Genomic DNA, 16,699 nt, shown 5'->3' with positions numbered 1-16,699 from the left:
TATCTGCCTTGTTGTAGGAAGCAGGTTTTCAACCAGCTTGCAGGCAGCACCAGCTAACAGACGCAGTCCGACAGAAAACATTGCACACAATTATATCCATGGAAACCTCAGATGCTGCGGTATAATGACCAGCTGAAGTGATTTTCTACTCACTAATTATGTTCACAGTATGAGCTAGTTGTGTTGAAATCTTTCATCTGCTTTTCCGTACATCTGCATTTACGTTGTTTTAAACAAAATGCACGTTCGACATCAATATCTTTCTTTTAATGGCAGTTGTTGTGCCACAGTTCCAGCGAAGTCGCAAGCAATTGTGTTTCAAGTGTTTCAGTTTAGGAAATGAGCACACTGGCTGGTCTTTGCAATGCTTTCCAAAATATAATTGAAATGTTGAAATCTTTGTAGAACTGTACATTTTTGATTTTGATGTTGTTTTTGTACTATTCTGAACTTGAAATTAAATAGATTGATACTAGTCATTGGTTTCAACAAAAGAAAACGTATTGTTGTACCGGCTGATACTTAATTAATCAATTAATTAATTAACGGATTAATCAGAATGACCACAGATAAATCTTTTTGCACCTGGGATACTTTATATTCTAAGAATGCAAAAGCAAGTGATGCAGAGATATTTCTTACAAGGATCAGGGAGGAGTTTCTTTGTTATGAAGCCTTGTTTGGACAATGAATACAAAGTCACAGAAATGTAAGTAAGTCATTTTTATTTATATAGCGCTTTTCCAGACCAAGGTCACAAAGCGCTTAAAAAATCAAATCAATATTCAATAAAGTATATATTTTAAAGATCAAGATACAACTGATAATACAACAGGAGTTCCAGAAAATCAAGGAAAAGCCTGAACAAATAGAAACGTCTTAAGATGTTTCTTAAAGTGCAAATAAACCTATCACCATGTTTACCTTCTTTCCTTTTTCTGTGGCTTTTCACATTGACATTGTATGTGACGGAGGTTAGCTTGTTTCAAACATGACCATTTTCAATCTGGTGAACTCGTATTGAGTTAGAGACAATTGAGTAAGAGACAAACCATGTCACATGAGTGTGTATCTTTGACAAAAATGTTGCAGTTATAATTCATTTTGTTAAATTGAATTTTCCTATAAACTTCATTATTGCTTTCTTTCCAATTTAAAAATGATTTACAAGGCATTTTCACCCAAAATATAAGTATATATATTAAGAAGTGTTTTTATTAGTAATAGAGTAGTAATCTTATTTTTGCATTGTGTTTTATCAATCTGGTTTTTGGAATATTAATGTTATTTAATATATCATTCAGAATGAAATATTTAAACAAATATATTTGTATCATTATAAATGTAAGTTTGAAGTATTCACTAAATGCAAACCAAATACTGCTGTGGTTTCCTGTTTCCTGCTCTGGATTACCTTTATGCTTTCCAAACAGCTCCTGTGCGAGACTGTTTGTCTTTCAGGGTGGAGGTTTTGTGTAGCGAGTAGTAATCTGGGAAACTAGGCTATGCCACTGTGTATTATCTACAGTCCACAAATCAAACATTTGTGTATTAAAACCCAGGCACTGCATGAATTATTCTTCCAAAGTTTGACTTTTGACTAATTTGAATGTTGCACCAAGTTAATAACATGTTTCTTCTCGTGTTTTAATATAAAAAACTTTAATAATAATGTATTTGGAATTTTAAATTTTGAAAAGAAAAAATTGAATTACAAAGGTTTTCTAACAAGACTATTAATACATTTTTATTATTAAAGACTTCTTCTCTGTGCAACTACACACAAACGCAGTCATCACTGTCAATCACTATTTGAAAAACATATTTATAGTACATTCCATTTGATTTACATGCTGTTTGATTCCACAATGGGTTAAAAATGTCATATTATTGATCTTAGCCAGATGTCCAAAGTGCACAGCTTACCAGAATTCAACACCCAAGCTTGTGGATCTTTGATACATTCTTGTAATTTAATCAGTAAATTGGTAAATTCATAAAAAAAAACTAATTAGAACGACTGTTTTCCTGCATTCTTTATCCAATTTCTTAGTTAAGAGCCGAGAACATCTGTTCAAAAGTGGACTTTGCTTTTCTGGCTAGGATGTTTAATTGAGGCTTGAAAATGGACGCTCGAAAACGATCCTGACATGTGAGTTGGGTCTGCTTCTCATCAGCCCTTAGGGTGTCAAGGCAGTCGCACAAGCATTGACGTTTGAGTTTACTGCACAAAGGCCACTAAGCTGCTTACAATAGTTAGTTGGTCACACAGCTAAAATGTGCTTATAAAAATGCAATCCAATTTGTGTTAAAAAATAAAAACCGTTATTCTGTATATAATGTCCTCTGTTTTCTTCTTTATTTTTCTTTGGTCTAATCTGATGTGTCAAGCAAATGATTTGATTTCATGAAGGTCATCAATTTGTCTGTCAAAGAGGCTGAATTATGAGCTAAATATTTTTTTCACTCTTCTTTCAGACCTCATGATGATGAGCAAAGAGCTGCGTTTCAACCCCTCTATTAAATCCTTTCATCCGTGATGGAGAAACATCGCTGACCTCTTAGGCAACATTTATCCTGAATGACCTGACACAGAGGAACTGGTCAACTCAACATGGAGAAAAAGAAACAGTGCCCACGCCTGCTGGACTACTTGGTGGTGGTTGGAGCCAGGTAACGATTAACAATACACAATGTACAACAGTTAAAGTGGCACTGTGTATATTGATTCACTGCTGGAATAAAATAGTTTTTGTAAAGAAATTTAAATTGGTAGTTTAAATGCAAATGTCACTCATTTTCTTCTCACCTTCAATTCAACCAAGGGTTGGTATTATTTTCTAGTTTCTAGAGGTATAGGCCAAAATCGATGTCATAATAATGTAGCCACTGAAGCTCACTTGTCTTCGTCTTCATCCAAAAATACCAAAAAAACAATACCTCCATACTGCTTGTTTGTAACGTCCCTCTTTTCGAGGCTTAAATGCACTATGGACGTTAAAGACGAGCACCACAGACGTATTTGGATGATTTTAAGTGTGTCTTTTTGGATGAAGATGAAGACCAGTGAGTGCCGGTGGCTACATTAAAATTGACTTACATTTTTGACTTTAACTCCAGAAAGGAACGGATTACTCTGAAAGCAATCCAGACCCTTGGTCGACATGGGGGGAAGTGGAGAGGGAGAAAATGAGTAAAATTTGAAGTCTAGTTCTTAAATAGAGTTGATTCTAAATAATGTATGAGTAAAGAGAAATATCTTAAGCAATACCTTTTAAAAATGAAAAAAAAATCAACATTTCTTGAATTTTCTGTGTTCATTTTAGGCAACCAAGTAATGAAAGTGTGGCTCAGACGCCTCAGCTTCTCCGACGGTACCCCCTTGAAGACCATCCTGATTTCCCACTCCCACCGGACGTGGTGTTCTTCTGCCAACCAGAAGGATGCCTTAGCATAAGGCAACGACGGGTTAGCCTCCGTGACGACTCCTCGTTCGTTTTCACCTTGACCGACAAAGACTCTGGAATCACTCGCTATGGAATCTGTGTCAACTTCTACCGGTCGTTCCAGCGTGGACACCACAGGCCCCGGGCAGACAAGAGTGGACAGAATGAAGCATCAACACAAGGAGGTGACACCATTAGTGTGGGTTCTGAAAACGGTAGTGGAGGACCGGCCGCCACTTTATCGCCACCAACGAATGCAGAATCAACGCAGCAACAGCCTGCTTCCGGAGAAGGAAGTGTACAATCTGCACCAGAATCAAACAGCGGAAAGTCTCTGCAGCACAGACGCAGTGCTGCCAAGATGGCCGCCAGGAATCGCAACAGCACACTGACGTCACTGTGCATTTTAAGCCACTATCCCTTCATCTCCACTTTTAGAGAATGCCTATATATTCTCAAGAGATTTGTAGACTGTTGCAGTCAGCGGCTAACACAACGTGCTGGGCTCCCTCGTGCCACCCAGAGGTTAGTGGCCTAATTCTTGAAATTTAAATCATTTTATTTATATACTGTATATTGTTAACATTGAATTACCAAATATACAAAGAATTATTGTCCAAAACCTTGGATAAGGGATTCATAGTTATCGACCCTTTAGCGACTGTGTCCTTGTATAAATGGACTGCAAATTTTACTTTTTCGCTTGACTGCTATGATGAGTTGGGTCAAATATACAAATTAAATTCATCATTAAAAGGTATTATTCACAGACTCAAGTCCGGAAGATATCCAATTGATACAGGACAATTGTATTCGTTATGTTCATGTGACTTTTAAATATAATTTGACTTACAGACCACATTTTATTTCAAAAGTGACTCCTCTAATAATTGCTGCACATAAGACAATGGTCTCCTCCTTGGTTTTGTCCAAGTTGGGCAGCAGGTTATTCTCTCTGCACCAGCCTTCTAGATATTTCGCTTTGCTCCTGTACATCGATTCATCATTTCTGCAGATGAGTCCCAGTACTGTGTTGTCGTCCGCGTACTTAAAAATCTAGATCTTTTTCCTCTCGTGTTGCTGCACAGTAGTGTGTTAACAACGGTGTATCGAGAGTCCAGGGTCCAGATACAGGTTTTGAAGTGTATGTCAAGGAATTAGTTGCCTCTCCTTCATCCCCATTGGCCTCTGTGGGAAACATAAATTGGTTGCTGATGAGTTCCTTGTCTTATGGTTCATCTCTCTCTGGGTGTTAAATGCTGAGTGCAAGTCAATGTACAGGATTCTGGCGCAAGCGTCTTTGCTGTCCAGATGGGTGATGACTGAGTGAGTGATGGTGGATATTGCACCTTCTGTGGAGCAGTTGGGGCGATAAGTAAATTGGGGGAGATCCAGCAAATGAAGATGCTAGCTGTGATCTGTGATTTGATGAGTAGCTCAAAAATGTCACAATTGGCTTCAGTGCAACAGAGCCTCTTGAACAATGATGTTTGGCCAATGTCATATCTAGGGTTGAGTTGAATATATCGGTCATTATATGCCAGATTGTCCATGTAGTATTTGAGCACACGGCGCAGGATGTTTTGCAGACACATTGATTTCCGTGGTATTTTGGGCCTCCGTGATACGAGGGTGAAGTCTTGGCCTACAGGTGAAGGATGGCAGTCAGAGCTCTCTCTGGTTCTTGTTGTTGTTCAAACCATGCACAGGAGTTATTCAGCCTGTCTGGACCAGAGGAGTCCCTGAAGTTTTTCTTTGTAGGTTTGTTTCGCCTTGCTATTTGCTTTTCATAGTTGATTTAAAAGGGTGCTGATAACGTTGTCTTCACTGTGTATGCACACTGTGGTGATAGTTGCAATATTATTTTTATGTAGTCTGTTAATACTTCCAGCCTTACACCCCAGCTCGGGCTCTGAGGTCTGTGGATCAGAATCTACTTATGGTTCCACGCACACGGCTCAGGACCAGAGGAGAGAAATCTTTTCAGGCTGTTGCTCCTAAGCTTTGGAACGATCTTCCTCTCTCTTTGCGCTTGATGGAGTCTACTGAATCCTTTAAGAAACACCTTAAGACGTTTCTATTTGTTCAGGCTTTTCCTTGAATTTCTCGAACTCCTGTGTTGTTCTCAGTATTATCTTGATCTTTAAAGTATGTACTTTTTTGAGTATTGTTTTGATTGTCTAAGCGCTTTGTGACCCTGGTCTTGAAAAGCGCTATATAAATAAATATTACTTACTTACTTACGAAATTGTTTACTGAAATGAACAGTTCACCCTATTTGAGTCATTTATTTAATTTAATTTTCATGTTTGTTGCATTGCTTTTAATACCATCATTATTTTCAATAACTATCTCTAGATATGCAACTATGAGCATTCATTTTAATGTAGAGAATAGTGGAAACATATTATTTTGCTGCCTAGATTGAGATCTAATGTCCTTTCTGGGTAAGTGACCATTTGGTGGGAGGGATGAAGGCCTACATTGTTTATCTTGGTTCCTGATTGCATTCACTGTGTACACATGTGTGAGCATAACATTGTTCTGTACACATTAATATGTACCTGCATGTGGTACTGTGATTAAATTATATGTTAATCTCGTTTACTTATCTTACTACTGATAACATTATATGATATTGAGGCCTTTTCATAGTATATTAATGGCTTATATATAAACAGGCATTCTTAAAATACAATAGCCATATCAATTAGTGTATTTATATCAATTCAAATGTTTTTGATATTTAATTTTATAAAAATCAAATGATCTGTTTCTATTTTTTCATTGCTTCTTTTATTACCCGATAATGGCATCATGGCGAATTGCCTTGATATAATCTAATTCTAGATAGATGGAAAGATGGCTGTGGATTCAAAATTGTCCAAAGTGAATAAAATAGTCAACAAATCAAGAGAAACGTAAAAAATGTTAACATGCAGATCAGGGTTGTATTTATTTATTAATGAGAACTTTTCAATGGATTTCAAGTATCTCAGGATTTTGTCATGAGTGAGGGAAATGTGAGATCAGCGGGCAGGATCAGTGCAGCATTCTTGGTCATAAGATCTCCTTCAGATCTTTTCATGGTGAAATCAGGGAGAAATTCCTTTCCAATCACGCAATCAATGTTTTTTCTCAAGTATGAACACGAAATTCGCTTGGTGTCTGGATCCTCCCTCATAAGCTGATGAACTCTGTCATTTGCGAGAGGCTCAAAGTAGAACTGTTGGTGGTTTAAGCTTTAAGAGAAGCAAGTTGAGGCAGCTCAAACACTTTTTTAGGATGCCTCCAAGATGCCTTTCTCGGAAGGTGTTCTTGTCTTTTCCAAATGGGAGGAAACCTTTGATAAGACACATTGGAGAGAGACTATGTCTACCCTTAATCTTGGAACTTCTAAAATCTTTGGAGAAAAGATCTGGAAGATGTTACTGGATGAGGAAAGTCTATTTTCGCTGTTGCTACCCTGCAACTCTGATTGGTGGTAGAAGGTGAATTAATGGTGATGGATGGATGGACACTTGATGGATTTAATAAATACAATTTCAAAACATAAATTAATCAATTATCACATATTTTTTCAGTTTGACTTCATATGCACAACATATCAGGTGATGTCACAATTCCACAGACAATAAATATTTTATGGAGCAGCTGAACCCATTACTAAGTGAACACTTCCACTTAATATCCTTTATTAATGGAATTGCAAGGTGTAACCAAAATAACTAAACATACCTTATTGATGAAAACACTGTGTAATTTGAACTTTTCTTTCAACTTCTTCAGGGACACCATGTGGCGAATCTTCACAGGTGCACTGTCTGAAGAGGAGAAAGGCAGTCAACTTCTGGCGGACTTGCGAGAGATCGAGTCCTGGGTGTATAGGTTGTTGCGTTCACCGGTTCCCATCCCTGGACAAAGACGCGTGGATGTTGAAGTTCTACCTTCTGAACTGAAACTATCCCTCACCTTCGCTCTGCCTGACAACTCCCGCTTTTCAATGGTAGACTTTCCATTGCACTTGCCTTTGGAGCTGCTGGGTGTGGACGCCTGTCTTCAGGTCCTCAGCTGTGTACTGCTAGAGCACAAGGTGAGAAGATTGTACTCAAGAATTACTGTATAGTGTTGGAATGTCACTTTCTATGTCAGAGGTGTCAAAGTCCTCTACCGACTGAAGTCATAATCCAAATCCCGTGGCTAAACGAAATGTACATTTCTGGAAGTACGAGTGTGGTCACAAGTCTTGTGACTCAATCATATCTCTAGAGTGTGTGGTGCAGGAGAACACACACAATCAAATTCCTCCCTTTTAAATTCATCAGTTTTACTTTCATGTAGAAACTCTGGCCAGATGAAATGACTTGGTGTGCAGGATTTGACCTCTGTGCTTTGAGATTGACACACAAGAATTAAGCTGATCAAAAATATCAAATGAATAGATTTTACACGTCTTTATTTATTTTTACCACTTACTCATAAATATAAGGTTTTGAGAGTTATTGGAGCTTATTGCAGTATATTAATCACTAACTCCCTTTATTCATAATATATTTATCAAGCAGTTTGCATGAACAATAGATGGCCGGAAAAAGATCCATAATTTCAAGGGCATTATGGAATGAAGCAAAGTGACCTTCATCTACAATGTCCTAAGAAGGACCTAATAATGAAAAGTGGTCATTAAATCTTTTATAACTGAAGGTGAAATTACATACCTTTTTCTTTTTTCCATGTTGAATGGGACTGCCTTTGGTACCCATGCAAGGTCACATCTGCTTTAATTAAAATAATTGACACTTCCAAGAATCAATTGTTACATGCTGTGTCATTGTCTGTGTGCTGTGTTGTCATTACCTGATATTTATTTAATGTATTTGCAGGTTATTCTTCAATCTAGAGATTACAATGCATTGTCAATGAGTGTCATGGCCTTTGTAGCTATGATCTACCCACTGGAATACATGTTCCCGGTCATCCCTCTACTGCCGACATGCATGGCTTCTGCAGAACAGGTACGGATTTTTATACATTTTATGAATACATTAAATGATAGTTAAACAATATATCATTTGAACAGTTCGACAATTAGTGCATTAGATGGTACATTTTGTAATTCACTTGTGATCAAACTTTTTTTTTTTTTTTAATCCTAGCTGCTGTTAGCACCCACACCGTATATCATAGGTGTCCCTGCAAGCTTCTTCCTTTATAAGCATGACTTCAAAATGCCAGATGACATTTGGCTTGTTGACCTGGACAGCAGTAAGGTTGGTATTTGACCTCATGGTTATTCCAATTCCAATATTTGATCTGAATAATGTGACTTTTTTTCATCATATTTAAACATTCTTCTTGTCTGTCACCGTCCAGGTTATCGCACCCACAAATGCAGAGATTTTGCCTCCTCTTCCAGAACCAGAAGCACTTGAACTCAAGAAACACTTGAAACAGGTATCAGATCAACGCTTTTTAAAGAAATGTTTTCTTATTATTAATTGATGTAGATTTCTGCCTTTTTGCATAAATCCATTATTTTCCAAGAAATAATTTATTAATTTGGAAACATGTAAAACCTCTCTTTCAGCGTTGAAGAGTAGACACTTTCTCCCACCAGAAAGTTGTATGTACTGTAGATGGTGTGTCAGATTTGGCAAGTTTTGAAGTGCACTAACCAGAAAAAAATGTTTCTTTCCTTTCCTCTTTCTCTTGCATGCTTTAGCTGTTGGAGGTAAAATGAAACTGTAGAAAATGACTATGTAAGGTTTTGCTGTTGAAGAAGTGGTGGCTGGCGTGTTTCTCCTCACCCACTCAAAACTTTAACTCAATATCAGAAACGGCTTCTGATTGTTATAAATTCCCTTTCTTTCCTCGCTTCTGTATGTTCTTAGTGATTATTCATCTTTCCTGTAGAGCTGATCATGTACTTCTAATGATTGATGTTGTGCTTGTTGGCAAAGATGGAACTGTAGATGTTGAATTGTCCATCCTTGTTATTCCACCAAAGCCCTTTTTAAGTTTTGTAAAATGGTAGATTCAAGTATAATTTAATCGTTGAACAACAATTACCAGTAATAATTCAGTGAAACACAAGCCATGAACAGTTTAATCACCTTTAAAATCTTCAGAGAAAGTTCAAAATGAGTGTCTCCAATGCCATATTGTAGTTGCTATTTATTTTAAATATAAAAAATATGTTGTTGGTTTTACACTGTCTTACTGACAATCAAATTATTTTTTAGGCGCACCCAAAAATCACTTGGTTTTAATGGGCTCATTAACTGCTTTCCTCACAAAATGGGTAAAGTGGAAAATGTATTTATTTTGTTCAGTTACACAACACTAACTTTTTATATATGAATATAATTGGCTCTCATATTAAAAACTGAAATGTATCGAATAAAAAGGTTATTAAACCTCATAATTAATTTCATCTTATTTTTTATATATTGTATATCCTTTTTGAGGCTCTTTATTCATAAACTAGTTGCATATGCTTTTATATATTTTGATTTTGATTTACTACAATGAAATTCAAACGAAAGTGAAAAGCAAGCTAGTGTTGTGTGCACGGTGTTTGAAGTATTTACCCTTTACTGTGTTTCTTGGATGCTGGCGAGTGTGTGTGTGTCTCTTAAGTCTCACTTTTGCCAAAACTTTAGAAAAGAGGGCTTACATTTAACATCCTTCGAGTGACGATCATATTGGAGATGTTTTCATTGTGGTTTTGAGTCTGGAAGATAAAAGCAATTTGATGTTAACATGAAGGCCATTAAAATACTTGCACTTAATGTTGGAAATAAATTGGTTCAATAAACAAGTGTTTATAAAGTTGAACAATATGTAATCCCACTTAAAATGGTGTTTATATCAATTCATTCTTAAATGAATTAAACACTATCTCATGTTGTCCATCTTTATACATTTTGTTTAGACCCGATTTATTTCACCTATTAATTGTAATGACAAGGTTGACTTGTGTCTTTTCTTTTACATGTGCAAGTATTTAATCCATACTATTAAAAGATCTGCTCTTTCATATGTACTACTCCATTTCCAAGTTTGTCCCATTTGTTTTTCATCTCTATGTTTCCTTATTTTTTCACATTGTTTCATAAAACCTTTCTAAAATTCCACAAATTTTCTTCTCTCCTTTATTCAGTAAATTTAAAGAATTTTATAGCAGTTTATACATGTATTTATTGTACCCTAATGGGGTTGAAGCTGTTTAAAGGAGATACAGAAAATAAAAAGAAAGGCTATGTATTTATTTTTGTATTTATTTATGCTGTTCCACTGTCAGTCTCGTAGTTTCATCTCAAGCTTTCTTTATGTGATTCTCCTGGCATTTCCTACGCCCTTCCCAGTGTCTGGTCAGGTTGACAGTGATCACCCAAAAGCAGATCTTCTCATCTGAAAATAAGGTTACCCAGTTCTCGTGTGGAATGTGTAATGCCCCTGCACGAATATGTTTTTCTCACATTCCCTCTGCTTGTTACTACTACTTTACTATTCTAAGGTTTGTTTAAAAAAAAAAAAAAAAGTGCACAGAAGTGTCCCAGAATGCTGCAGGCCATACTTCGATACACTGCTTAGCTCTGGCTTGAGCATGACTGAATGTATGTGCAATGAACTTGGCATCAGTTGAGTGTGTGTGTCCTCATAACCAAAACGAGTATGATCGATTTTAACTCTTGATAATTAACGTCCATTCTGCCCTGGCAACTAAATGCTTTATAATGCAAAGCTGACCTCTGGTCCTTGATCCTACAGCAGTTTACTTGAAGCAAGCCATGCATATTAACATCCTTCCCTTGACCCTGGCTCAGTTTGTCTTCAATGACACACCCACCAAAGGCAACAATATCCAGGCTACTGTTGTACTGACAGCTTGAGTCATTAAATAAACACGATTTCTACTGTACTTGCATTTGTATTAGGCGGTCCAAAGTAATTTGCTATTAAAATAGCAAAGAAAACCTCTGATACTTTTGTTCAGTCACTTTGGGTCAGTGCCAGATAGAAAATATTGAATAGGTTATTAATGATTATTTTTCATAGCAAAAGAAAGGTCATATTTCTTTCTTTCTGGTTATTTTAGCTATTAAACTTGTCATTTGGGATATAATATTATTTGAAAAGGAACTTTGTCATGTGTTCCTCTGGAGACTAACCGTTAATAAGCTAGCTCATAAAACATTGTTGCTAATGGTGTGGTGGTTCATTTACAATGTTGAGCCTTTCTTGATCTTCTGCTTGGAATGTAAATTCAATCTGTAACTTTTTTTAGGCTTTGGCCAGTATGAGCTTGAACACCCAACCTATCTTGAATCTGGAAAAGTTCCAGGAGGGTCAAGAGATGCCTCTACTCCCTCCAGGACGAGAAAAAGCGTCACCCTCCTCAACAGAGTTCAACCCCTTGATCTATGGCAACGACATTGATTCTGTAGACGTCGCGACCAGGCAAGCCTGAAGCAAATGTCTGACGCTGCTGAAGTTATCACAGATGGCCTGACTGTTCTTTTCTTCAGGGTTGCCATGGTGCGGTTCTTCAACTCTCCAAATGTCCTGCAAGGGTTCCAGATGCACACTCGGACGTTGCGTCTCTTCCCTCGCCCTGTTGTCGCATTCCAGGCCTCATCGTTTCTTGCTTCACGGCCCAGACGATCTAGTTTTGCTGATAAACTCTCCCACACCCAGGCTGTGGAGTTTTATGGAGAGTGGGCTCTTAATCCCACCAATCTCGCCTTTCAGAGGATACACAATAGTAATGCAGTTATTTTTTTCCTTGTTTTTTTATTTGTCGTAAAACTCTTTCTCACACATTTTAATTTCCAGACGTGTTCGACCCATCCTTAATTGGTGACAAACCCAAGTGGTATAATCACCAGCTGCAGCCAGTGCATTACAGAGTCTATGATGGAAGTTCTCAGTTGGTGGAAGCCATGGCCGGGCCTTTGGATGAAGAGGGCAATGATTCGGATCCAACAGACAGGTAATTTTAAGGCTATGAGATCTTAGGTCACCCGTTTAAATGAGATAAACTTGAATAAATACAGGGATTATAGTTTTAGTGAAAACAATTTTAAATATTAAAAGATTATGAACGTATATTATTTTATTACTTATTTGTCAATTTAATTTTGAAACCATTGTTATTACAATGTTCACAAATGTTTGTTTCAGCGGCAGTGACAGTGAAGCGTATGACGACTCTAGTTCCTCATATTCCTCCCTTGGAGATCTTGTTAGTGAAATGATTCAAGGAGACATCCAGGGGGACACGCCAAGTAAGTTTGTCTGACAAATCCATTGGTAATTCCTTTGGGGGTTTTGGGTCTAAATGGATGATTCTAATGGTGTGTTTTTACCTTCACCGTCTAGGCCTGGAGCCTCCCTGTCATGCTGCTCTTGGAGATGCAAGTGAGGTTGAAATTCAAGACTTTCAGGAATTCAGGGAAGATACTGCCTTAGACGGGCGACCCATTGGTGACGGTGCTGGCGAGTTAGCGGATGGCCAACCTCTACGATCCAGCTCTAGCACAACTGCAAGCTCCAGTCCCAGTACAATTATCCAGGGAGTGAACAATGTAGGTGTTTTTCTGACACAAGACCCTTTACTCACGTGGGGGGCTAACCCCAAGTGCCTGTTGAATATGATCTTAAAAGAGGCACTCCATTCATTTATTTGTTTTAGGATCAAGGAGACACAACTGAAGTTGAGGCCACTGCTGCTGAGAAACCTCAGATCCCAGGACTGAACATCCAGCCTCCTCTCAGACAGACGCCTGATGCTGGCCTTGTGGACAGTAAAAAACAGGAGTATGACAACCCCTACTTTGAGCCTCAGTATGGCTTCCCCTCCGAGGATGACCCTGATGCAGAAGAGCAAGTGGAGTCATACACCCCTCGATTCAACCAGAACCTCAATGGCAACAAGTGTGTTCAACTTGTTCATCACTTGAATGAATGTATCATCATCATTCAAATGGGCTCTCTGACCACCCGTGCTCACTAACATCCCTCAGCATGATCCTACTTCTCCAGTCTTTCATGGTGGTCTTGAATCTCTGGTGGTGTGATGTTCTGTTGTTGCCTGAATGATTTCCTCATGTTGCTGGAAAAGATGTATTGTTGCTTTAAACCCCCTTTTTTCAATATTGTGTCCTTGTCTTCAAGGGTGTCTCGTCCGTTGCGTCCCAACAGTCTGAGGCTTCCCGGGGAGTCGGATGGAGAGGGAGATTCTCGCAACAGCTCACCAAACTCTACGATTTCCAACAGCAGCAACGATGGATTTGGTGGACTCATGTCCTTTGCTAGTATGAGCTTTTAATTTTTAATTTTTTCTTTCATGACAAATGTGTGTGTGTGTGTGTGTGTGTGTGTATATATATATTATATATATATTATATATATTACACAGATACATAGAGAGACTGCATTATACATTCATGTTGATGATGATTACCTTTTATTTTTTCTGGTAATCTGTTTGCAACATCGATTTATTTTTTATTTTGTATTATTATTATTATTATTTTTTTTTTGTTGAATCTTAAAAGCTGCCGTCTCCTGTCTCTGCCATTAGGTAATCTTTACAAGAACCATGGAACCAGTTTCAGTCTCTCCAATTTGGCTCTTCCCAACAAAGCAGCGAGGGACAAAGCTACACCCTTCCCTAGTCTCAAAGGTATGATGGATGACATGAAACACACTGACATAGTGTACTACTTGGTACAGAAAATATAAATAACACAAAATCATAATAGTGCTTGATGCTGACACCTTGTATAAATAGTTTAGTAAATTACAGTCATTTAGTAGTTAATAGTATACATTTATATTACTGTTTATAATATAGTAATTCCAAATACTTCAAAGCTCTAAAAAATATATATTTACTCTTTTTTTTTTCCCCTCTGCTTTTTGTTTTTTCTCCAAATACTTATTTGTGTGAAAGAATATTTTAATATTGATATTGAGGAAGAGATGGAGCAAGCAGGTGTGTAAAACTGAGTTTGAAGCCTGGCTTTATTTCCCCTGACTTCTGGCCTGCCAAATTAAAAATATGGCACTATTTAAGGAGAATATTGAGGCTAAAATCTAAGTTTTTCTCTCAGAGGAAAATCCACCAAAACAATATTTAATTTAAATGCACTCTCTAAATAAAACGTTCTCAAACTTATGGACACTTTTGAGGGACTATGTCTCTCTAAAGAGCCTTGCAGAAGGGCTAGAAGAGGTATAACTCTTTAGAAAAAAAATAGATTTCACATTTTGTCATATCATTTAAAATAAATAAAATGAAATAAAATCATTTCATATAAACGTTTTTTATTTAGTTCAACAATTCAATAGTTGAATAATCTCATAACTTACTTGGCGAGTTCTTGTAATGAAATACAAAAAAATCCTAAAAGCTTTTTTCTATTTTCGTAGTGGTGAAGGAAATTATTATGGTGTGTTTTACAGCATTAGTGACGCTTGCTTTCAAAGGAAGTCTTTCTCCTCTGTGTGACCATTTGTATGTATGAGCAAAACCACTAGTAAACGTTGACACTGAAATGATTTTCTTCGGGAATAATTTGTCCATAACTGAAAAAAACACGTATTTTATATTTATTTCTAACAAACTTTGAGTTGGATTTGACTAAACTGAGAGCAAAAACGAGTAAAGCATGGAAATCTTACTCAATAACTCCACTTCTTGTGGAATAGTTGCCATAGAAACATATTCTGTTCCTTTCAATATGTTTTTTGTCTTTGTTGTTCAGATTCTCCCGACAGCCCGGGTATGTTATGTCTGATGTGGCACTTGTCCTTTCTCCCTTATTCCCCTGACTAAAGCTTGATTATATCTGGCAGCAACAATAGGAATTAATATATAACCATAATTTCCTCTAGAAAAGTCGGTTTGTTTTCCCCACCCCTAACTGTGTCGCCATAAGAAGTTTCTTGCTACATCTGATTGCATTTCTAGTTGTCTAAGAAGAATAAGTGTCCCCCCTTTATCAGCCTAAAATGTGAAACTAAATCCCTTTCAAACGTATCTCTTCTCATGAGTGCTTTGACCTCCTTGTTTGTTGTGTACCGCCTTTCCTTTTCCATTCCTAAACATTTTAGATAAAACACACTTTACATGGTGGGTTCTTTTATTAATCTCGTCCAGCAATACTATTTTGACTGACAATCCTGAACCAAAATACCCACAGATTATGCTTTTGGCTGCTCACTTTACTTTTGTTTTTCTTCATTTATTCCTTAATTTGGTTGTTGAGTTTGCATGCTTGTTTTTCTTTTGGGGGGGTTGATGTTCAGACTGGTTGCGTCTGGGCCGGTGTCCCCTTCTCTGTCCACTCTTTGCACGGCACTAATTCTGGGTTTTGTGTGCAGTATTTGGTCTAAATTCTCTAATGGATATTATAACTGAAGCCGGACCGGGGAGTGGAGAAGGTGGGTTCTGCCCTTTTGTCGAGTGAGCTGCATGCTTCTCAAAGCCAGCTGACTACATCATCCACAATCATTTCCTCATTGACTCTATCATTTGTCATTTCACAGCCAATAGTATTCACTGTTGTGCAGCTCACTGTGTTGTCTCCTTTTGTTAAGTGGGATTTTATCATTGGCTTTTAGTTTGAATTCAGGGTAACGGATGTACCAATTAAATAATTTATAGACGCAAAGAGCCTTTATTTATTATTTATTTTAATGTATTAACATTATTAAACTATAAAAGATTCTCCAGTTAACAATAAAAAATATTTTTACATTTTCATAGTTTTTTTTCAAGTTTTTTTACTAAAATTATTTTCATCCCTTTTTTTGTTTGCAATATGTATTATTTGCCTTCATTTTGAGTTTTTCTTAGTATTTTCATGCACAGAAAACTACTCGCAATGTTCCAGCCCCCACTATATCTTTGAATGAGCAAACTCTTTAAAATGTAATAAATATTAGTTCTTTGTGTAAAAGATATTCATTTCTCTTCTCCTTTTTTGGGGTCTTTGCTTCAAGATAGATGACTTTTTGCAGCAAAATGTCGATTCTATATTAACTTTCAGAAATCTGTAAGGTCAAAATATGAAAACTGCTGATTTAAGGTGAAACTGTGGATGTGATGGACAGTGAAACTTAATTATTTCATATCAGCGTTCAGCCATACAGCATTACGTTATTGTTTGCTGCCACTTTTTCACTACACAGTTTTCACTGATGTACGAAGCCACCTTATAAAGCACCTTGTGTATGTGTGT

The 16,699-nt window shown here is 37.1% G+C and overlaps 1 protein-coding gene across 8 annotated transcripts in view; it reads left to right on the top strand.

Annotated features, from left to right (window-relative positions):
* The window catches only part of madd (MAP-kinase activating death domain), a 35,318-nt gene that overhangs the window by 2,242 nt on the left and 16,377 nt on the right, over positions 1–16,699 (top strand). For 4 of the 8 annotated variants that reach the window (XM_087794448.1, XM_087794446.1, XM_087794445.1 and 1 more), the window contains exons 2-15: positions 2,479–2,673; positions 3,327–3,971; positions 7,236–7,539; positions 8,330–8,461; positions 8,603–8,716; positions 8,820–8,900; positions 11,737–11,909; positions 11,978–12,213; positions 12,285–12,441; positions 12,633–12,736; positions 12,831–13,036; positions 13,144–13,385; positions 13,626–13,765; positions 14,035–14,136. In XM_087794448.1, the coding sequence (XP_087650574.1) occupies positions 2,615–2,673; positions 3,327–3,971; positions 7,236–7,539; positions 8,330–8,461; positions 8,603–8,716; positions 8,820–8,900; positions 11,737–11,909; positions 11,978–12,213; positions 12,285–12,441; positions 12,633–12,736; positions 12,831–13,036; positions 13,144–13,385; positions 13,626–13,765; positions 14,035–14,136 (2,695 nt within the window). In that variant the 5' untranslated portion in view covers positions 2,479–2,614. Of the gene's footprint in view, positions 1–2,478; positions 2,674–3,326; positions 3,972–7,235; positions 7,540–8,329; positions 8,462–8,602; positions 8,717–8,819; positions 8,901–10,813; positions 10,871–11,736; positions 11,910–11,977; positions 12,214–12,284; positions 12,442–12,632; positions 12,737–12,830; positions 13,037–13,143; positions 13,386–13,625; positions 13,766–14,034; positions 14,137–14,406; positions 14,449–15,220; positions 15,239–15,839; positions 15,900–16,699 lie in introns of all 8 variants that reach the window. The other 4 variants (XM_087794440.1, XM_087794444.1, XM_087794441.1 and 1 more) reach the window with 4 other exon arrangements.

The sequence above is a fragment of the Callionymus lyra genome, chromosome 6, assembly GCF_982586985.1.
Source record: "Callionymus lyra chromosome 6, fCalLyr1.hap1.1, whole genome shotgun sequence".
NCBI lineage: Eukaryota > Metazoa > Chordata > Actinopteri > Syngnathiformes > Callionymidae > Callionymus > Callionymus lyra.
This window is presented reverse-complemented; position numbering and strand designations above follow the sequence as displayed.